Consider the following 21,949-nt stretch of genomic DNA (forward strand, 5'->3'; position numbering starts at 1 on the left):
CGCTGGCCCTCACTGGGTTATTGAGCTGTCCCTGCTGCTGCCCGCTGGCCCTCACTGGGTCATTGAGCTGTCCCTGCTCCTGCCAGTGGCCCTCCCTCACTGGGTCATTGAGGTGCCCCTGCTCCTGCCCGCTGGCCCTCACTGGGTTATTTAGGTGCCCCTGCTCCTGCCCGCTGGCCCTCACTGGGTCATTGAGGCGCCCCTGCTCCTGCCTGCTGGCCCTCACTGGGTTATTGAGGTGTCGCTGCTCCTTCCCGCTGGCCCTCACTGTGTTATTGAGGTGTCCCTGCCGCTGCCTGCTGGCCCTCAATGGGGTTATTGAGGTGTTCCTGCTCCTGCCCACTTGCCCTCACTGGGTTATTGATGTGTCCCTGCTCCTGCCCACTGGCTGTCACTGGGACATTGAGGTGTCCCTGCTCCTGCCCGATTGTCCTCACTGGGTCATTGAGGTGCCCCTGCTCCTGCCCGCTCTCCCTCACTGCGACATTGAGGTGTCCCTGCTGTTGCCCACTGGCCCTCACTGGGTCATTTAGATGTCCCTGTTCCTGCCCACTCGCCCTCACTGGGTCATTGAGGTGTCCCTGCTCCTGCCCGCTGGCCCTCACTGGGTTATTGCAGTGTCTCTGCTCCTGCCCGCTGGCCCTCACTGGGTTATTGAGGTGTCCCTGCTCCTGACCGCTGGCCCACACTGGGTTATTGAGGTATCCCTGCTGCTGCCCGCTGGCCCTCCCTTGATTATTGAGGTGCCCCTGCTCCTGCCCGCTTGCCCTCACTGTGTTATTGAGGTGTCCCTGCCGCTGCCTGCTCACCCTCAATGGGTTATTCAGGATTTCCTGCTCCTGCCCGCTGGCCCACACTGGGTCATTGAGGTGTCCCTGCTCCTGCCCGCTGGCCGATCACTGGGTTATTTAGGTGTCCGTGCTCCTGCCCGCTGGCCCTCACTGGGTCAGTGGGGTGTCCCTGCTTCTGCACGGCCCCCCCCTCACTGGGTCATTGAGGTGTCCCTGCTCCGGCCCGCTGGCCCTCACTGGGTTATTGAGGTGTTCCTTCTCCTGCCCGCTCACCCCCCTGACTGGTTCATTGAGGTGCCTCTGTTTCTGCCCGCTGGCCCTCACTGGGTCATTGAGGTGCCTCTGTTTCTGCCCGCTGGCCCTCACTGGGTCGTTGAGGTGTCCCGGCTCCTGCCCCCGGCCCTCACTGGGTTAATGAGGTGTCCCTGCCGCTGTCTGTTCGCCTGAATGGGTTATTCAGAAGTTCCTGCACCTGCCCGCTGGGCCTCACTGGGTGATTGAGGTGTCCCTGCTCCTGCCCGCTGGCCCTCACTGGGTCATTGAGGTGCCCCTGCTCCTGACTGCTGGCCCTCACTGGGTTATTGAGGTCTCCCTGCTCCTCCCTGCGGGCCCTCTCTGGGTTATTGAGGTGCCCTTGCTCCTGCCCGCTGGCCCTCACTGCGACATTGAGGTGTCCCTGCTGTTGCCCACTGGTCCTCACTGGGTCATTTAGATGTCCCTGTTCCTGCCCATTCACCCTCATTGGGTTATTGAGGTGTCCCTGCTCCTGCCCGCTGGCCCTCACTGGGTCATTGAGGTGCCCCTGCTCCTGACTGCTGGCCCTCACTGGGTTATTGAGGTCTCCCTGCTCCTCCCTGCGGGCCCTCTCTGGGTTATTGAGGTGCCCTTGCTCCTGCCCGCTGGCCCTCACTGCGACATTGAGGTGTCCCTGCTGTTGCCCACTGGTCCTCACTGGGTCATTTAGATGTCCCTGTTCCTGCCCATTCACCCTCATTGGGTTATTGAGGTGTCCCTGCTCCTGCCCGCTTACCCCTCCCTCACTGGGTCGCTGAGGTGCCCCTGCTCCTGCCAGCTCACCCTCACTGGGTCGCTGAGGTGCCCCTGCTCCTACTTGCTGCCCCTCACTGGGTTATTGAGGTGTCCCTGCTCCTGACCGCTGGCCCTCACTGGGTCATTGAGGCGCCCCTGCTCCTGCCTGCTGGCTCTCACTGGGTTATTGAGGTGTCGCTGCTCCTGCCTGCTGGCCCTCACTGGGTCATTGAGGTGCCCATGCTCCTGCCTGCTGGCCCTCACTAGGTTATTGAGGTATCCCTGCTGCTGCCCGCTGGCCCTCACTGGGTTATTGAGGTGTCCCTGCTCCTGACCGCTGGCCCTCACTGGGTTATTGAGGTATCCCTGCTGCTGCCCGCTGGCCCTCACTGGGTTATTGAGGTGTCCCTGCTCCTGACCGCTGGCCCTCACTGGGTTATTGAGGTGTCCCTGCTGCTGCCCGCTGGCCCTCACTGTGTTATTGAGGTGTCCCTGCTCCTGCCCGCTGGCCCTCACTGGGTTATTGAGGTGCCCCCGCTCCTGCCCGCTGGCCCTCACTAGGTCATTGAGGTGCCCCTGCTCCTGCCTGCTGGCTCTCACTGGGTTATTGAGGTGTCCCTGCTCCTGCCCATTGGCCCTCACTGGGTTATTGAGCTGTCCCTGCTCCTGCCCGCTGGCCCTCACTGGGTCATTGAGGTGCCCCTGCTCCTACCTGCTCAACCCCCCTCACTAGGTCATTGAGGTGTCCCTGCTCCTGCCCGCTGGCCCTCACTGTGTCAGTGAGGTGTCCCTGCTCCTGCACGACCCCCGTCACTGGGTTATTGAGGTGTCCCTATTCCTGCCCGCTGGCCCTCACTGGGTCGTTGAACTGTCCCTGCTCCTGCCCGCTGGCCCTCCCTCTGTCATTGAGGTGCCCGTGCTCCTGCCCGCTGGCCCTCACTGGGATATTTAGGTGCCCCTGCTCCTGCCCGCTGGCCCTCACTGGGTCATTGAGGCGCCCCTGCTCCTGCCTGCTGGCCCTCACTGGGTTATTGAGGTGTCGCTGCTCCTGCCCGCTGGCCCTCACTGGGTCATTGAGGTGCCCATGCTCCTGCCTGCTGGCCCTCACTGGGTTATTGAGGTATCCCTGCTCCTGCCTGCTCGCTGGCCCTCACTGGGTCAAAGTGGTTTCCCTGCTCCTGCCCGCTGGCCCTCACTGGGTCATTGAGGTGTCCCTGCTCCTGCCCGCTGGCCCTCACTGGGTTATTGCAGTGTCTCTGCTCCTGCCCGCTGGCCCTCACTGGGTCATTGAGGTGCCCATGCTCCTGCCTGCTGGCCCTCACTGGGTTATTGAGGTGTCCCTGCTCCTGACCGCTGGCCCACACTGGGTTATTGAGGTATCCCTGCTGCTGCCCGCTGGCCCTCTCTTGATTATTGAGGTGCCCCTGCTCCTGCCCGCTTGCCCTCACTGTGTTATTGAGGTGTCCCTGCCGCTGCCTGCTCACCCTCAATGGGTTATTCAGGATTTCCTGCTCCTGCCCGCTGGCCCACACTGGGTCATTGAGGTGTCCCTGCTCCTGCCCGCTGGCCGATCACTGGGTTATTTAGGTGTCCGTGCTCCTGCCCGCTGGCCCTCACTGGGTCAGTGGGGTGTCCCTGCTTCTGCACGGCCCCCCCTCACTGGGTCATTGAGGTGTCCCTGCTCCGGCCCGCTGGCCCTCACTGGGTTATTGAGGTGTTCCTTCTCCTGCCCACTGGCCCTCACTGGGTCATTGAGGTGTCCCGGCTCCTGCCCCCTGGCCCGCACTGAGTTATTGAGGTGTCCCTGCCGCTGTCTGTTCGCCTGAATGGGTTATTCAGAAGTTCCTGCACCTGCCCGCTGGGCCTCACTGGGTGATTGAGGTGTCCCTGCTCCTGCCCGCTGGCCCTCACTGGGTCATTGAGGTGCCCCTGCTCCTGCCTGCTGGCCCTCACTGGGTTATTGAGGTTTCCCTGCTCCTGCCTGCTGGCCCTCTCTGGGTTATTGAGGTGCCCTTGCTCCTGCCCGCTGGCCCTCACTGGGACACGGAGGTGTCCCTGCTCCTGCCCGCTGGCCCTCACTGGGCTATTGAGGTGTTCCTTCTCCTGCCCGCTCACCCCCCTGACTGGTTCATTGAGGTGCCTCTGTTTCTGCCCGCTGGCCCTCACTGGGTCATTGAGGTGCCTCTGTTTCTGCCCGCTGGCTCTCACTGGGTCGTTGAGGTGTCCCGGCTCCTGCCCCCGGCCCTCACTGGGTTAATGAGGTGTCCCTGCCGCTGTCGGCTCGCCCTGAATGGGTTATTCAGGAGTTCCTGCTCCTGCCCGCTGGCCCTCACTGGGTCATTGAGGTAGCCCTGCTCCTGCCTGCCCGCTGGCCCTCACTGGATTATTGAGCTGTCCCTGCTGCTGCCCGCTGGCCCCCACTGCGTCATTGAGGTGTCCCTGCTCCTGCCCGCTGGCCCTCACTGGGTCATTGAGGTGCCCCTGCTCCACCCTGCTGGCCCTCACTGTGTTATTGAGGTATCCCTGCTGCTGCCTGCTGGCCCTCACTGGGTTATTGAGGTGTCCCTGCTCCTGACCGCTGGCCCTCACTGGGTTATTGAGGTATCCCTGCTGCTGCCTGCTGGCCCTCACTGGGTTATTGAGGTGTCCCTGCTGCTGCCCGCTGGCCCTCACTAGGTCATTGAGGTGCCCCTGCTCCTGACCGCTGGCCCTCACTGGGTTATTGAGCTGTCCATACTCCTGCCTGCTGGCCCTCACTGGGCTATTGAGCTGTCCCTGCTCCTGCCCGCTGGCCCTCACTGTGGCAGTGAGGTGTCCCTGCTCCTGCACGACCCCCGTCACTGGGTTATTGAGGTCTCCCTGCTCCTGCCTGCTGGCCCTCACTGGGTCATTGTGGTGCCCCTGCTCCTGCCTGCTGGCCCTCTCTGGGTTATTGAGGTGCCCTTGCTCCTGCCCGCTGGCCCTCACTGGGACACGGAGGTGTCCCTGCTCCTGCCCGCTGGCCCTCACTGGGCTATTGAGGTGTTCCTTCTCCTGCCCGCTCACCCCCCCCGACTGGTTCATTGAAGTGCCTCTGTTTCTGCCCGCTGGCCCTCACTGGGTCATTGAGGTGCCTCTGTTTCTGCCCGCTGGCCCTCACTGGGTCGTTGAGGTGTCCCGGCTCCTGCCCCCTGGCCCTCACTGGGTTAATGAGGTGTCCCTGCCGCTGTCGGCTCGCCCTGAATGGGTTATTCAGGAGTTCCTGCTCCTGCCCGCTGGCCCTCACTGGGTCATTGAGGTGCCCCTGCTCCACCCTGCTGGCCCTCACTGTGTTATTGAGGTGTCCCTGCTCCTGCCCGCTGGCCCTCACTGTGGCAGTGAGGTGTCCCTGCTCCTGCACGACCCCCGTCACTGGGTTATTGAGGTCTCCCTGCTCCTGCCTGCTGGCCCTCACTGGGTCATTGAGGTGTCCCTGCTCCTGCCCGCTGGCCCTCACTGGGTTATTGCAGTGTCTCTGCTCCTGCCCGCTGGCCCTCACTGAGTTATGGAGGTCTCCCTGCTCCTGCCCGCTGGCCCTCACTGGGTTATTGAGGTGCCCCTGCTCCTGCCTTCTGGCCTTCACTAGGTGATTGAGGTATCCCGGCTCCTGCCCGCTGGCCCTCACTGAGTTATTGAGGTGTCCTTGCTCCTGCCAGGCCCGCTGGCCCTCACTGGGTTATTGAGGTGTCCCTGGTCCTGCCTGCTGGCCCTGACTGGGTTATTGAGGTGCCCTTGCTCCTGCCCACTGGCCCTCACTGGGTCACTGAAGTGTGCCTGCTTCTGCCCGGTGGCCCTCATTGTGTTATTGAGGTGTTCCTTCTCTTGCCCGCTCAACCCCCCTCACTGGTTCATTGAGGTGCATCTGTTCCTGCCCACTGGCCCTCACTGGGTCATTGAGGTGTCCCTGCTCCTGCCCGCTGGCCCTCACTGTGTTATTGAGGTGTCCCTGCTCCTGCCCGCTGGCCCTCACTGGGTTATTGAGGTGTCCCTGCTCCTCCCTGCTCGCTGGCCGTCACTGGGTCACTGGGGTTTCCATGCTCTTGCCCACTCACCCTCACTGGGTCATTGAGGTGTCCTTGCTCCTGCCCGCTGGCCCTCACTGGGTTATTGAAGTGTCTCTGCTCCTGCCCGCTGGCCCTCACTGGGTTATTGAGGTGCCCTTGCTCCTGCCCGCTGGCCCTCACTGGGTAATTGAAGTGTCCGTGCTCCTGCCCGCTGGCCCTCACTGGGCTATTGAGGTGTTCCTTCTCCTGCCCGCTCACCCCCCCTGACTGGTTCATTGAGGTGCCTCTGTTTCTACCCGCTGGCCCTCATTGTGTTATTGTGGTGTTCCTTCTCCTGCCCGCTCAACCCCCCTCACTGGTTCATTGAGTTGCTTCTGCTCCTGCCCACTCACCCTCACTGAGTTATTGAGGTGTCCCTGCCGCTGTCTGCTCGCCCTGAACAAGTTATTCAGGAGCTCCTGCTCCTGCCCGCTGGTCCTCACTGGGTTATTGAGGTGTCCCTGCTCCTGCCGGCCCGCTGGCCCTCACTGGGTTATTGAGGTGCCCCTGCTCCTGCCTGCTGGCCCTCACTGGGTTATTGAGGTGTCCCTGGTCCTGCCTGCTGGCCCTCACTGGGTTATTGAGGTGTCCCTGCTCCTGCCTGCTGGCCCTCACTGGGTTATTGAGTTGCCCCTGCTCCTGCCTGCTGGCCCTCACTGGGTTATTGAGTTGCCCCTGCTCCTGCCTGCTGGCCCTCACTGGGTTATTGAGGTGTCCCTGGTCCTGCCCACTGGCCCTCACTGGGTCACTGAAGTGTCCCTGCTTCTGCCCGGTGGCCCTCATTGTGTTATTGAGGTGTTCCTTCTCTTGCCCGCTCAACCCCCCTCACTGGTTCATTGAGGTGCATCTGTTCCTGCTCGCTGGCCCTCACTGGGTCATTGAGGTGTCCCTGCTCCTGCTCGCTGGCCCTCACTGGATTATTGAGATGTCCCTGCTCCTCCCTGCTCGCTGGCCGTCACTGGGTCACTGGGGTTTCCCTGCTCTTGCCCACCCGCCCTCACTGGGTCATTGAGGTGTCCTTGCTCCTGCCCGCTGGCCCTCACTGGGTTATTGAGGTGTTCCTTCTCCTGCCTGCTCAACCCCCCTGACTGGTTCATTGAAGTGCCTCTGTTTCTGCACACTGGCCCTCACTGCGTTATTGAGGTGTCCCTGCTCCTGCCCGCTGGCCCTCACTGGGTCACTGAGGTGTCCCTGCTCCTGCCCGCTGGCCCTCTCTGGGTTATTGAGGTGCCCTTGCTCCTGCCCACTGGCCCTCACTGGGTCAGTGAGTTTTCCCTGCTCCTGCCCGCTCACCCACACCCCCCACCACCTCACTGGGACATAGATGTCCCCCTGCTCCAGCCCGGTCGCCCTCACTGTGTTACTGAGGAGGCCCTACTCCTGCCCGCTGTCCTTCACTGTGTTATTGAGGTGTCCCTGTTCCTGCCCGCTGGCCCTCACTGGGTCACTGAGGTGCCCCTGCTCCTAACTGCTGCCCCTCACTGGGTTATTGAGATCTCCCTGCTCCTGCTCGTTGGGCCTCACTGGGTCAATGAGGTTTCCATGTTCCTGCCCACTCGCCCTCACTGGGACATTGAGGTGGCCCTGCTCCTGCCCACTGGCCCTCACTGGGTTACTGAGGTGTCCCTGCTCCTGCCCACTGGCCCTCACTGGGTTACTGAGGTGTCCCTGCTCTAGCCTGCTGGCCCTCACTTGGTCATTGAGGTGTTCCTGCTCCTGCCCGCTGGCCCTCACTGGGTCATTGAGGTTCCCCTGCCTCTGCCCGCTGGCCCTCACTGCGTTATTGAGGTGTCCCTGCTTCTGCCCGCTCGCCCTCACTGGGTCACTGACGTGTCCCTGCTCCTGCACGCTGGCCCTCATTGGGGTTATTCAGGTGTCCCTGCTCCTGCCCACTGTCCCTCAATGGGTCATTGAGGTGCCCCTGCTCCTGCCCGCTGGCCCTCACTGGGTTAATGAGGTGACCCTGCTCCTGCCCGCTGGCCCTCACTGGGTCATTGAGGTGCCACTGCTCCTGCCCCCGCACCCTCACCTGGTTGTTGAATGCCGACTCCTCCAGCTTCTTCCCGTAGACGGCCAGTCTCCTCCGCACGATCTCCGACCTGTCCAGCGGCTCCAGCGGGCCCAGGCGGATGGTGACAGTCCCCCTGTGCTTGGCCAGGGTGCGGAGCAGAGGCGAGTCCTCAGTAACGCTCAGCACCAGGGACACCCGCTGAAAGGGAAATCAGAGCAGCAGCTCAAGCGGCCGACTCGCCAGGAATCAGAGGTCAAGCAGCTGGTTTCCCACACACCAAGAGGCCCAGAGAGAAAGACATAGAGAGGGAGGGAGCAAGGGGCCGGGGGGGGGGTGGGGGGGGCAAGGGGCCGGGGGGGGAAGTGAGCGAGGGGCCGGGGGGGTGGAGGGGGGTGCCAACGAGGGGGGCACGAGCGATGGGTCGGGGGAAGAGAGGGGTTGGGGAAGTGCAGGAAGAGCTAATTGCATTGCAGGAGCGTCGCAGAGATACTCACATCTGGCACTTTCTCCGGGATCCAGTCCGATGTGCGTTGGTCATTCCCAGTGCGGACACAGTCAGCCCCATCGATCACCAGCACCAAGTACCCTCGCGGCTGAGAGTGCGCAAAACGTTCCAACAGAGACTGGAACATCAACACAAGACCTCTGTGGAGGAAAATACAGGAACTGAGCCTTACCCTGTTAAATAAACAGTGACTCTGTACAGTTACACAGTCAGTAATCCTCACTCTGCTGAATAAACAGTGACTCTGTACAGTTACACAGTCAGTAATCCTCACCCTGCTGAATAAACAGTGACTCTGTACAGTTACACAGTCAGTAATCCTCACCCTGCTGAATAAACAGTGACTCTGTATAGTTACACAGTCAGTAATCCTCATCCTGCTGAATAAACAGTGACTCTGTACAGTTACACAGTCAGTAATCCTCACCCTGCTGAATAAACAGTGACTCTGTACAGTTACACGGTCAGTAATCCTCACCCTGCTGAATAAACAGTGACTCTGTACAGTTACACAGTCAGTAATCCTCACACTGCTGAATAAACAGTGACTCTGTACAGTTACACAGTCAGTAATCCTCACCCTGCTGAATAAACAGTGACTCTGTACAGTTGCACAGTCAGTAATCCTCACCCTGCTGAATAAACAGTGACTCTGTACAGTTATACAGTCAGTAATCCTCAACCTGCTGAATAAACAGTGACTCTGTACAGTTACACAGTAGGTAATCCTCACCCTGCTGAACTGTGACTCTGTAGAGTTACACAGTCAGTAATCCTCACACTGCTGAATAAACAGTGACTGTACAGTTACACAGTCAGTAAGCCTCACCCTGCTGAATAAACAGTGACTGTGTACAGTTACACAGTCAGTAATCCTCATCCTGCTGAATAAACAGTGACTCTGTATAGTTACACAGTCAGTAATCCTCATCCTGCTGAATAAACAGTGACTGTACAGTTACACAGTCAGTAATCCTCATCCTGCTGAATAAACAGTGTCTCTGTACAGTTACACAGTCAGTAATCCTCACCCTGCTGAATAAACAGTGACTCTGTACAGTTACACAGTCAGTAATCCTCACCCTGATGAATAAACAGTGACTCTGTACATGTACACAGTCAGTAATCCTCACCCTGCTGAATAAACAGTGACTCTGTACAGTTACACAGTCAGTAATCCTCACACTGCTGAATAAACAGTGACTGTACAGTTACACAGTCAGTAAGCCTCACCCTGCTGAATAAACAGTGACTCTGTACAGTTACACAGTCAGTAATCCTGATCCTGCTGAATAAACAGTGACTCTGTACAGTTATACAATCAGTAATCCTCATCTTGCTGAATAAATAGTGACTGTACAGTTACACAGTCAGTAATCCTCACCCGGCTGAATAAACAGTGACTCTGTACAGTTACACAGTCAGTAATCCTCATCCTGCTGAATAAACAGTGACTCTGTATAGTTACACAGTCAGTAATCCTCATCCTGCTGAATAAACAGTGACTCTGTACAGTTACACAGTCAGTAATCCTCACACTGCTGAATAAACAGTGACTCTGTACAGTTACACAGTCAGTAATCCTCACCCTGCTGAATAAACAGTGACTCTGTACAGTTACACAGTCAGTAATCCTCACCCTGCTGAATAAACAGTGACTCTGTACAGTTACACAGTCAGTAATCCTCACACTGCTGAATAAACAGTGACTCTGTACAGTTACACAGTCAGTAATCCTCACCCTGCTGAATAAACAGTGACTCTGTACAGTTATACAGTCAGTAATTCTCATCCTGCTGAATAAAGTGACTCTGTACAGTTACACAGTCAGTAATCCTCACCCTGCTGAATAAACAGTGACTCTGTACAGTTACACAGTAGGTAATCCTCATCCTCCTGAATAAACAGTGACTCTGTACAGTTATACAGTCAGTAATCCTCACCCTGCTGAATAAACAGTGACTCTGTACATTTACACAGTCAGTAATCCTCACCCTGCTGAATAAACAGTAACTCTGTACAGTTACACAGTAGGTAATCCTCATCCTGCTGAATAAACAGTGACTCTGTACAGTTACACAGTAGGTAATCCTCATCCTGCTGAATAAACAGTGACTCTGTACAGTTATACAGTCAGTAATCCTCAACCTGCTGAATAAACAGTGACTCTGTACAGTTATACAGTCAGTAATCCTCAACCTGCTGAATAAACAGTGACTCTGTACAGTTACACAGTAGGTAATCCTCACCCTGCTGAACTGTGACTCTGTAGAGTTACACAGTCAGTAATCCTCACACTGCTGAATAAACAGTGACTGTACAGTTACACAGTCAGTAAGCCTCACCCTGCTGAATAAACAGTGACTGTGTACAGTTACACAGTCAGTAATCCTCATCCTGCTGAATAAACAGTGACTGTACAGTTACACAGTCAGTAATCCTCATCCTGCTGAATAAACAGTGTCTCTGTACAGTTACACAGTCAGTAATCCTCACCCTGGTGAATAAACAGTGACTCTGTACAGTTACACAGTCAGTAATCCTCACCCTGATGAATAAACAGTGACTCTGTACATGTACACAGTCAGTAATCCTCACCCTGCTGAATAAACAGTGACTCTGTACAGTTACACAGTCAGTAATCCTCACACTGCTGAATAAACAGTGACTGTACAGTTACACAGTCAGTAAGCCTCACCCTGCTGAATAAACAGTGACTCTGTACAGTTACACAGTCAGTAATCCTCATCCTGCTGAATAAACAGTGACTCTGTACAGTTATACAGTCAGTAATCCTCATCCTGCTGAATAAACAGTGACTGTACAGTTACACAGTCAGTAATCCTCACCCTGGTGAATAAACAGTGACTCTGTATAGTTACACAGTCAGTAATCCTCATCCTGCTGAATAAACAGTGACTCTGTATAGTTACACAGTCAGTAATCCTCATCCTGCTGAATAAACAGTGACTCTGTACAGTTACACAGTCAGTAATCCTCACCCTGCTGAATAAACAGTGACTCTGTACAGTTACACAGTCAGTAATCCTCACCCTGCTGAATAAACAGTGTCTCTATACAGTTACACAGTCAGTAATCCTCACCCTGCTGAATAAACAGTGACTCTGTACAGTTACACAGTCAGTAATCCTCACCCTGCTGAATAAACGGTGACTGTACAGTTACACAGTCAGTAAGCCTCACCCTGCTGAATAAACAGTGACTGTGTACAGTTACACAGTCAGTAATCCTCATCCTGCTGAATAAACAGTGACTCTGTACAGTTATACAGTCAGTAATCCTCATCCTGCTGAATAAACAGTGACTGTACAGTTACACAGTCAGTAATCCTCACCCTGCTGAATAAACAGTGACTCTGTACAGTTACATAGTCAGTAATCCTCATCCTGCTGAATAAACAGTGACTCTGTATAGTTACACAGTCAGTAATCCTCATCCTGCTGAATAAACAGTGACTCTGTACAGTTACACAGTCAGTAATCCTCACACTGCAGAATAAACAGTGACTCTGTACAGTTACACAGTCAGTAATCCTCACCCTGATGAATAAACAGTGACTCTGTACAGTTACACAGTCAGTAATCCTCACCCTGCTGAATAAACAGTGACTGTACAGTTACACAGTCAGTAATCCTCACCCTGATGAATAAACAGTGACTCTGTACAGTTACACAGTCAGTAATCCTCACCCTGCTGAATAAACAGTGTCTCTGTACAGTTACACAGTCAGTAATCCTCACCCTGCTGAATAAACAGTGACTCTGTACAGTTACACAATCAGTAATCCTCACTCTGCTGAGTAAACAGTGACTCTGTACAGTTACAGTCAGTAATCCTCACCCTGCTGAATAAACAGTGACTCTGTACAGTTACACAGTCAGTAATCCTCACACTGCTGAATAAACAGTGACTCTGTACAGTTACACAGTCAGTAATCCTCACCCTGATGAATTAACAGTGACTCTGTACAGTTACACAGTCAGTAATCCTCACCCTGCTGAATAAACAGTGACTCTGTACAGTTACACAGTCAGTAATCCTCACTCTGCTGAATAAACAGTGACTCTGTACAGTTACACAGTCAGTAATCCTCACCCTGCTGAATAAACAGTGACTCTGTACAGTTACACAGTCAGTAATCCTCACACTGCTGAATAAACAGTGACTCTGTACAGTTACACAGTCAGTAATCCTCACCCTGCTGAATAAACAGTGTCTCTGCACAGTTACACAGTCAGTAATCCTCACCATGCTGAATAAACAATGACTCTGTACAGTTACACGGTCAGTATTCCTCACTCTGCTGAATAAAGAGGGGCAGTTCCCTCCTCACCTGTAACTCCGCGGGATCTCCTGCTGCCCTTTCAGCCTGTCGTCGAGCAAGATGCAGAGGCGCTGGAGCATGCTGGCGCCATCCTGGGAAGTCTCGCTGGCCGCCGTGAAGTGGAAGAGGAGGTCGGTGGGCCCAGAGCGCCTCTCCTGGTCGCCGAGGGCGAGCTGGGTCACCAGGCTGGCCTACAACGGGGCACGAAGGGGAAAGAGGTTGTGCATTAGCGAGGCCCCTTGTCGGGATCTGTGCTGGGAGTGAGGGGGGTTGGGGGGGTGGGTGGTGGGGTGGTAGGGGAACGAGTGGTGGGATCTGTTTGCAATTCCTGAACGGTCAGCGCTCACTGCGGACCCCCGGTCCTCGAGGAGTTACGACCGGTGACAGCAATCTATCGCCCTGAGGAGTACAGTATTCTTGCAGGGCTCTCCGTGTGAAAGCAGGTTCCCCCCACCAACCCCAGGCTGGGGGGTTGGGTGGTTGGTTGGTTGGAGGGAGGGGGGGTGTCTATAACTAGGGGCCACAGTCTCAGAAAAAGGGGGAGGCCAATTGGGACCGAGGTGAGGAGGAGTCTCTTCACTCCGAGGGCGCTGAGGCTTTGGGAGTCTTTTCCCCAGAGGGGGGTGTCGTCTCAGCCTCCCGAGGTGCCAGCTCTGGAGCCCGAGGTCCAGTCGCCCTCCAGGTACGGCCAGGAGACAAGGGGGGAGCGAGGTGGTGGGGGGGGGGGGGGCGGAGTCGAGGCAGTGGGTCAGCCGTGGTCTTGCCGGATGACGGAGGAGGGTGGAGATGCCAATGTGGGACCCGGGAGGGAGGGAGGGAGGGGCCAAGGCAGAAACCCTCATCACGTTCGGTCGTGCAGTCGAGGCGCTGAAACTTCCAGAGCTCAGGAGCCGAGAGCTGGTGGGTGGGTTTAGAATGGCTCGCCCTTTCAGCCAGGGTGGACACGATGGGCTGAATGGCCCCCCACATCTCCCACCCATCCCCCACCCACCCACCAGCCGCATCCCCTTAAATTTTCGATGTTTCGACATGTGCCAGAACTCCGACTGCCAGAGGATTTCAGTCATACATTCACGGGACGTGGGCGTCACTGGGCCAGGCCCAGCGTTTATGGCCCGTCCCTAATTGCCCCCTTGAGAAGGTGGCGGTGGGGGAGCTGCTACATTGAACCGCTGCAGCCGCAGTGGTGTAGGTACATCCACTGTGCTGTTAGGGAGGGAGTTCTCAGGATTTTGACCCAGCGACAGGTAAGGAACCGCCCATATATTTCCAAGTCGGGATGGCGAGTGCGGTTCGGAGGGGAACTTCCAGGTGGGGGTGTTCCCCGTGCGTCTGCTGCCCTCGTCCTTCTAGATGGGTTTGGAAGGTGCTGTCGAAGGAGCCTCGGTGAGTTGCTGTGGTGCATCTTGTAGATGGTACACACACTGCTGCTACTGTACGTCGGTGGTGGAGGGGGTGAATGTTGAAGGTGGCGAAGGGAGTGAATGTTGAAGGTGCAGGGAGTGAATGTTGAAGGTGGCGGAGGGAGTGAATGTTGAAGGTGGTGGATGGAGGGAGTGAATGTTGAAGGTGGTGGATGGAGGGAGTGAATGTTGAAGGTGGTGGATGGAGGGAGTGAATGTTGAAGGTGGTGGATGGAGGGAGTGAATGTTGAAGGTGGTGGAGGGAGGGAGTGAATGTTGAAGGTGGTGGATGGAGGGAGTGAATGTTGAAGGTGGTGGAGGGAGGGAGTGAATGTTGAAGGTGGTGGATGGAGGGATTGAATGTTGAAGGTGGTGGATGGAGGGATTGAATGTTGAAGGTGGTGGATGGAGGGATTGAATGTTGAAGGTGGTGGATGGACGGAGTGAATGTTGAAGGTGGTGGAGGGAGTGAATGTTGAAGGAGGCGGAGGGAGTGAATGTTGAAGGAGGCGGAGGGAGTGAATGTTGAAGGAGGCGGAGGGAGTGAATGTTGAAGGTGGCGGAGGGAGTGAATGTTGAAGGTGGCGGAGGGAGTGAATGTTGAAGGTGGCAGAGGGAGTGAATGTTGAAGGTGGTGGATGGAGGGAGTGAATGTTGAAGATGGTGGATGGAGGGAGTGAATGTTGAAGGGTTGGATGGAGGGAGTGAATGTTGAAGGTGGCGGAGGGAGTGAATGTTGAAGGTGGCGGAGGGAGTGAATGTTGAAGCTGGCGGAGGGAGTGAATGTTGAAGCTGGCGGAGGGAGCGAATGTTGAAGGTGGCGGAGGGAGCGAATGTTGAAGGTGGCGGAGGGAGCGAATGTTGAAGGTGGCGGAGCGAGTGAATGTTGAAGGTGGCAGAGGGAGTGAATGTTGAAGGTGGCGGAGGGAGTGAATGTTGAAGGTGGCGGAGGGAGTGAATGTTGGAAGTGGTGGAGGGAGTGAATGTTGAAGGTGGTGGAGGGAGTGAATGTTGAAGGTGGCGGATGGAGGGAGTGAATGTTGAAGGTGGTGGATGGAGGGAGTGAATGTTGAAGGTGGTGGATGGAGGGAGTGAATGTTGAAGGTGGTGAAGGGAGGGAGTGAATGTTGAAGGTGGTGGATGGAGGGATTGAATGTTGAAGGTGGTGGATGGAGGGATTGAATGTTGAAGGTGGTGGATGGAGGGAGTGAATATTGAAGGTGGTGGAGGGAGTGAATGTTGAAGGTGGTGGATGGAGGGATTGAATGTTGAAGGTGGTGGATGGAGGGAGTGAATGTTGAAGGTGGTGGATGGAGGGAGTGAATGTTGAAGGTGGTGGATAGAGGGAGTGAATGTTGAAGGAGGCAGAGGGAGTGAATGTTGAAGGTGGCGGAGGGAGTGAATGTTGAAGGTGGTGGATGGAGGGAGTGAATGTTGAAGGGTTGGATGGAGGGAGTGAATGTTGAAGGTTGCGGAGGGAGTGAATGTTGAAGGTGGCGGAGGGAGTGAATGTTGAAGGTGGTGGATGGAGGGAGTGAATGTTGAAGGTGGTGGATGGAGGGAGTGAATGTTGAAGGTGGTGGAGGGAGGGAGTGAATGTTGAAGGTGGTGGATGGAGGGATTGAATGTTGAAGGTGGTGGATGGAGGGAGTGAATGTTGAAGGTGGTGGATGGAGGGAGTGAATGTTGAAGGTGGTGGATGGAGGGAGTGAATGTTGAAGGTGGAGGAGGGAGTGAATGTTGAAGGAGGCGGAGGGAGTGAATGTTGAAGGTGGCGGAGGAAGTGAATGTTGAAGGTGGCGGAGGGAGTGAATGTTGAAGGTGGCGGAGGGAGTGAATGTTGAAGGTGGCGGAGGGAGTGAATGTTGAAGGTGGCGGAGGGAGTGAATGTTGAAGGTGGCGGAGGGAGTGAATGTTGAAGGTGGCGGAGGGAGTGAATGTTGAAGGTGGTGGATGGTGTGAATGTTGAAGGTGGTGGAGGGAGTGAATGTTGAAGGTGGTGGAGGGAGTGAATGTTGAAGGTGATGGAGGGAGTGAATGTTGAAGGGTTGGATGGAGGGAGTGAATGTTGAAGGGTTGGATGGAGGGAGTGAATGTTGAAGGGGTGAGGGGAGTGAATGCTGAAGGGTTGGATGGAGGGAGTGAATGTTGAAGGGGTGGATGGAGGGAGTGAATGTTGAAGGGGTGGATGGAGGGAGTGAATGTTGAAGGTGGTGGATGGAGGGAGTGAATGTTGAAGGGGTGGATGGAGGGAGTGAATGTTGAAGGGGTGGATGGAGGGAGTGAATGTTGAAGGGGTGGATGGAGGGCGTGAATGTTGAAGGGGTGAGGGGAGTGAATGTCGAAGGGTTGGATGGAGGGAGGGTGAATGTTGAAGGGGTGGATGAGGGGAGTGAATGTTGAAGGTGGCGGAGGGAGTGAGTGTTGAAGGTGGCGGAGGGAGTGAATGTTGAAGGTGGCGGAGGGAGTGAATGTTGAAGGTGGCGGAGGGAGTGAATGTTGAAGGGTTGGGTGGAGGGAGTGAATGTTGAAGGGGTGGATGGAGGGAGTGAATGTTGAAGGGGTGAGGGGAGTGAATGTCGAAGGGTTGGATGGAGGGAGTGAATGTTGAAGGGGTGGATGAGGGGAGTGAATGTTGAAGGTGGCGGAGGGAGTGAGTGTTGAAGGTGGCGGAGGGAGTGAATGTTGAAGGTGGCGGAGGGAGTGAATGTTGAAGGTGGTGGAGGGAGTGAATGTTGAAGGTGGCGGAGGGAGTGAATGTTGAAGGTGGCGGAGGGAGTGAATGTTGAAGGTGGCGGAGGGAGTGAATGTTGAAGGTGGCGGAGGGAGTGAATGTTGAAGGTGGCGGAGGGAGTGAATGTTGAAGGTGGCGGAGGGAGTGAATGTTGAAGGTGGCGGAGGGAGTGAATGTTAAAGGTGGTGGAGGGAGTGAATGTTGAAGGTGGTGGAGGGAGTGAATGTTGAAGGTGGTGGAGGGAGTGAATGTTGAAGGTGGTGGAGGGAGTGAATGTTGAAGGTGATGGAGGGAGTGAATGTTGAAGGGTTGGATGGAGGGAGTGAATGTTGAAGGGGTGGATGGAGGGAGTGAATGTTGAAGGGTTGGATGGAGGGAGTGAATGTTGAAGGGGTGGATGGAGGGAGTGAATGTTGAAGGGGTGAGGGGAGTGAATGTCGAAGGGTTGGATGGAGGGAGTGAATGTTGAAGGGGTGGATGAGGGGAGTGAATGTTGAAGGGGTGGGTGGAGGGAGTGAATGTTGAAGGGGTGGATGGAGGGAGTGAATGTTGAAGGGGTGGATGGAGGGAGTGAATGTTGAAGGGGTGGATGGAGGGAGTGAATGTCGAAGGGTTGGATGGAGGGAGTGAATGTCGAAGGGGTGGATGAGGGGAGTAAATGTTGAAGGGGTGGGTGGAGGGAGTGAATGTTGAAGGGTTGGATTGAGGGAGTGAATGTTGAAGGGTTGGATGGAGGGAGTGAATGTTGAAGGGTTGGATGGAGGGAGTGAATGTTGAAGGGGTGGATGGGGGGAGTGAATGTTGAAGGGGTGAGGGGAGTGAATGTCGAAGAGTTGGATGGAGGGAGTGAATGTCGAAGGGGTGGATGGAGGGAGTGAATGTTGAAGTGGTGGGTGGAGGGAGTGAATGTTGAAGGGTTGGATGGAGGGAGTGAATGTTGAAGGGGTGGATGGAGGGAGTGAATGTCGAAGGGGTGGATGAGGGGAGTGAATGTTGAAGGGGTGGGTGGAGGGAGTGAATGTTGAAGGGTTGGATGGAGAGAGTGAATGTCGAAAGGGTGGATGGAGGGATTGAATGTCGAAGGGCTGGATGGAGGGAGTATCCCATCGCACTCCCGACTTGCAGGAGGAGGAAGAGACCACCCTCCCCCTCGAGCTCGTTCTGCCTTTCAGTTGGATCGTGCCCGATCTCAATTCCAGTTACAGCCGACTCGGTTTAGTCACCTTGCCTCAAAAAACTACCCATCTCAGGTTGGAAATTTTCCACCCGAACCAGCCCCACAGCTGCTTTTAGTCTGGTGGGGGGGGGCCGGGGGGGAGACGTTACAGATCTGCACTTACCTCCGCGTGAAGGAGAGTTTCCTGACATCGCGCCCCCACCCCAAACACTCATTGTAAAGGTTCTGCCCCCTTGTTCAGGGCTCCTCCAGACACACCCCACCCCTCAATCCCCGCAAACAGAGGATATTTCCCCGCTCGTCAACCCCGTCAAACTCTTCCATCATCTGAAACGCCTCGATTCGATGGCCCATTAGCCCTCCAAATTCGAGTGAATACAAGGCCCAGGCCCAATGGCCTCATCGTCCTCATCTCTTTCGTGCACTCACTCTGGTGAGTCTCTGCGGCTCCCCTCCTTCAAGCCCAGTGCTGCCTTCCAGAGGTACCGGTGTCCAGAATTGAACGCAATGCACACTCTAAATGCTGGGTAGTGGAGGGGGATGGACACAATGTATAAACAACAGAATTAGGAGCAGTGAGGTAATGCATCTGGGTGGGTGGGGGCTGCTAACAAGGCGAGGGATTAACCTATGAATGGTGGGACCCTAGAAAGTACTGAAGATCACTGAGGGACCTTGGTCTGCACATCCACAAATCCCTGAAGGTAGCAGCACAGGTAGATAAGATGGTTAAGGAGGCACGTGGGATACTTGCCTTTATTAGCCGAGGCGTAGAATACAAGATCAGGGAGGTTATGCTGGAACTGTGTAAAACGCTGGTTGGGCCACAGCTGGAGTACTGTGTGCAGTTCTGGTCACCACATTACAAGAAGGATGTGATTGCACTGGAGAGGGCGCAGAGGAGATTCACCAGGACGCTGCCTGGGCTGGAGAGTCTGAGCTATGAGGAAAGGTTAGTTAGGCTGGGGTTGTTTTCCTTGGAGCAGCGAAGGTTGAGAGGGGACCTGATAGTGGTGTATAAGATTGTGAGGGGCAAAGATAGGATGGATAGGAAGGGACTTTTTCCATTAGTAGAGAGGTCAATAACCAAGGGGCATAGATTTAAGGTAAGAGGTAGAAGGCTGAGAGGGGAGTTGAGGAGAAATGTTTTCACCCAGAGGGCGGTGGGAGTCTGGAGCTCACTGCCTGAAAGGGTGGTCGAGTCTGAAACTCTCCTAACATTTAAGAGGTATTTAGATATTCACTGCGTTGCCATAGCCTCCAGGGCTATGGGCCGAGCGCTGAAAAATGGGATTAGCGTAGTCAGCTCTTGGTTGACCAGCACAGACACGATGGGCTGAATGGCCTCCTCCTGTGCTGTCAACGTCCATGTGGAGGAGGCCATTCGGCCCCTCGAGACTCCTCCGTCATATCGCGGCTGATCTGATTGTGGCCTCGACTCCACTTTCCTGTCTGTCTCTCCCCTTCCCTCCCTCCCCCAAAACCCTCTACTCCCCCCTCCCCTTCCCTCCCCCAAAACCCTCTACTCCCCCCTCCCCACCCCATAACCCTTGACTCCCCTCATCGATCGCAACTCTGTCTAACTCGGCCTCAGATATATTCAGTGACCCGACCTCCGCCGCTCTCTGTGGGGGGGGGGGGGGGAGAGAATCCCACAGACTGATCCCCCCCCACCCCCCACACCGAGAGAAGAAATTCCTCCTCGTCTCCTTCTTCAATGGGAGACCCACCCCACCTTATTTTTAAACTGTGCCACCCCCCCCCCACCGTTCTAGATTCTCCCCCTCGAGGGGGAAACATCCTCTCAGCATCCACCCTGTCAAACACCCTCTCCCCACACCCCCCCCACCCCCCTCAGGATCTTATCTGTCTCAATAAGATCCCCTCTCGTTCTTCTAAACCCCAATGGGTACCGGCCCCCAACCTGCTCAACCTTTCCCCATGAGACAAACCCCCCCCCCCTTCATCCCGGGAATCGGCCGAGCGAACCTTCTCCCAACGGCCTCCAGCGCAGGTGTGTCCCCCCTTAAGTAAGGAGGCCGGAGCTGTACACAGTGCTCTTGGCACAGTCTCACCTACACCCTGTACGTGGTGCAGCTCCTCTCCCCTATACGCGAGGCATTGACTGCCCCTTCAGCTCCTGCAGGCTGCACCCACTCTCCAGACGCCCGTCAGGTGTTTCCCCCGGCTGGGGGAGGGGGGTGGAGAAACCCCCAGCGAGGGCTGGCAAAGGTGTGAGGATCGGGACAGGGAGGGGGATGTTCCACCCCCACCCCCCCTCCCAGCCTGCTCCGCCATTCAACGGGACCAGGGGTCGATCCCGATCGTAACTCCACCCGTAATCCTTAACGTCCCTACCCAACGAAGATCCACCAGTCTTTTCAGTTCCTGAAATTTTCAACTGATGTCTACCGTCCCCCTTTTTTTTTTGTTGTTGAGGGTGGGTGAGCAGGAGGAAGTTTCAAAGAAAAGAGTTGGCACCGGCTCCCCCACCCCCTCCCCCCCCCCAACTCCACCACGATCTTCGAGATTCTGCCCCCTTGTAAGACAAACCCCACCCCTCCTCCCTACATCCCGGGAAGTGACCCACTCGCCTCTCAAAGACCGACCTTTGACCCGCGCCCTTGGCGGTGGCTCATCCCGGTTAGTTCCAACATCGGGTGGAGCCGCCCCCGCCTCCCCTCTTCCCCCCAGCCCTCCCCCCTCCTCCTCCTCCCCCTCCCCCCACACCCCTCCCCCCTCCCCCACATCCCACCCCCTCCCCACCCCTCCCCCTCCCCCCTCCCCCCTCCCACCCCCCTTCCCCCTACCCCTCCCCTCTCCCCCCCCCCAGCCCTCCCCCCACACCACCCCCCTGTCCCCCCCACCCTTCCCCCACACCCCTCCATCCCAGCCCCCATCCCTCTTCCCCACCCCCCCCGAGAGGGTTGGTAATGGGGGGGGGGGGGGGGGGGGTGGGGGGGAGAGACTGGGGGGAAGGGCAGGAGCCGTTAGGGTAGGTGAGGGGAAGCTGGCCGCCGCGATCGAGGTTCGGCGGGGCGGGGGGGCGGTGGCCCAGAACGTACCATGAAGGTGGTCTTCCCCTCGCCGGGCCGGCCGTGGACGACGAGCGCGGCTCCTCCCCGGCGCTCCCGGACGGCCGCGACGGCGGCGGCCAGCTGCCTGGACCGCCCGTGCCGCTGGCCGCTCTGCTCCTCCAGGAAGGCCTCCTGCAGGGTGTCCTCGTCGGCCACCGATGGTTCCTCCGGGCCGGGATCCACCTGCGGGGGGTGGGGGGCGGGGGGGGGGGGGGGGGGCGAGAAACAGGCACAGGAAATATAAACACCTGAGAACGTCAGACGCCGGAGAGCCAGCGCAGGGTGGGGGTGGGGGCGGGGTGGCGGGGAGGAGGGGGGGCAGCCCTGCGGCGCCGTAGATCGCCTGGGGTCGTTCTCCGGCACCTTCCGAGGCCGGCCAGGTCTCCTTGCGCTCGTCGCCGCTGCGGCCGGCGCTGGGTCCAGGACGCCGGAGCGAACCTCCGAGAGGAACAGGCGGCCCGGTGTCTGACTGTAACTGGGGGAGAGGTGGGTGAGAGGGTTAATCCCCTCAGGATAGGAACAGGCTGCCCGGTGTCTGACTGTAACTGGGAGTGATGTGCGTGAGAGGGTTAATCCCCTGTGGTGGGAACAGACTGTCCGATGTCTGACTGTATCTGGGAGAGAAGGTGGGTATGAGGGTTAACCCATCCCCGGATAGGGACAGGCAGCCCGGTGTCTGACTGTAACTGGTAGAGGGGTGGGTGAGAGGGTTAATTCCCCCCAGATAGGATCAGGCGGCCTGGTGTCTGACTGTGACTGGGAGAGGGGTGGGTGAGAGGGTTAATCCCCCCCGGATAGGAACAGGCAGCCCGGTGT

General features: G+C 56.7%; 1 protein-coding gene across 1 annotated transcript in view; it reads right to left on the minus strand.

Annotated features, from left to right (window-relative positions):
* The window catches only part of LOC121270149 (telomerase protein component 1-like), a 54,865-nt gene that overhangs the window by 26,755 nt on the left and 6,161 nt on the right, over positions 1 to 21,949 (minus strand). The window contains exons 2-6 of the mRNA XM_041175458.1: positions 21,462 to 21,608; positions 21,122 to 21,316; positions 12,752 to 12,933; positions 8,387 to 8,537; positions 7,911 to 8,090 (exon numbers count right to left, since the gene is read on the minus strand). Of these exons, the coding sequence (XP_041031392.1) occupies positions 7,911 to 8,090; positions 8,387 to 8,537; positions 12,752 to 12,933; positions 21,122 to 21,316; positions 21,462 to 21,608 (855 nt within the window). The remainder of the gene's footprint in view (positions 1 to 7,910; positions 8,091 to 8,386; positions 8,538 to 12,751; positions 12,934 to 21,121; positions 21,317 to 21,461; positions 21,609 to 21,949) is intronic.

The sequence above is a fragment of the Carcharodon carcharias genome, chromosome 27, assembly GCF_017639515.1.
Source record: "Carcharodon carcharias isolate sCarCar2 chromosome 27, sCarCar2.pri, whole genome shotgun sequence".
Lineage (NCBI taxonomy): Eukaryota > Metazoa > Chordata > Chondrichthyes > Lamniformes > Lamnidae > Carcharodon > Carcharodon carcharias.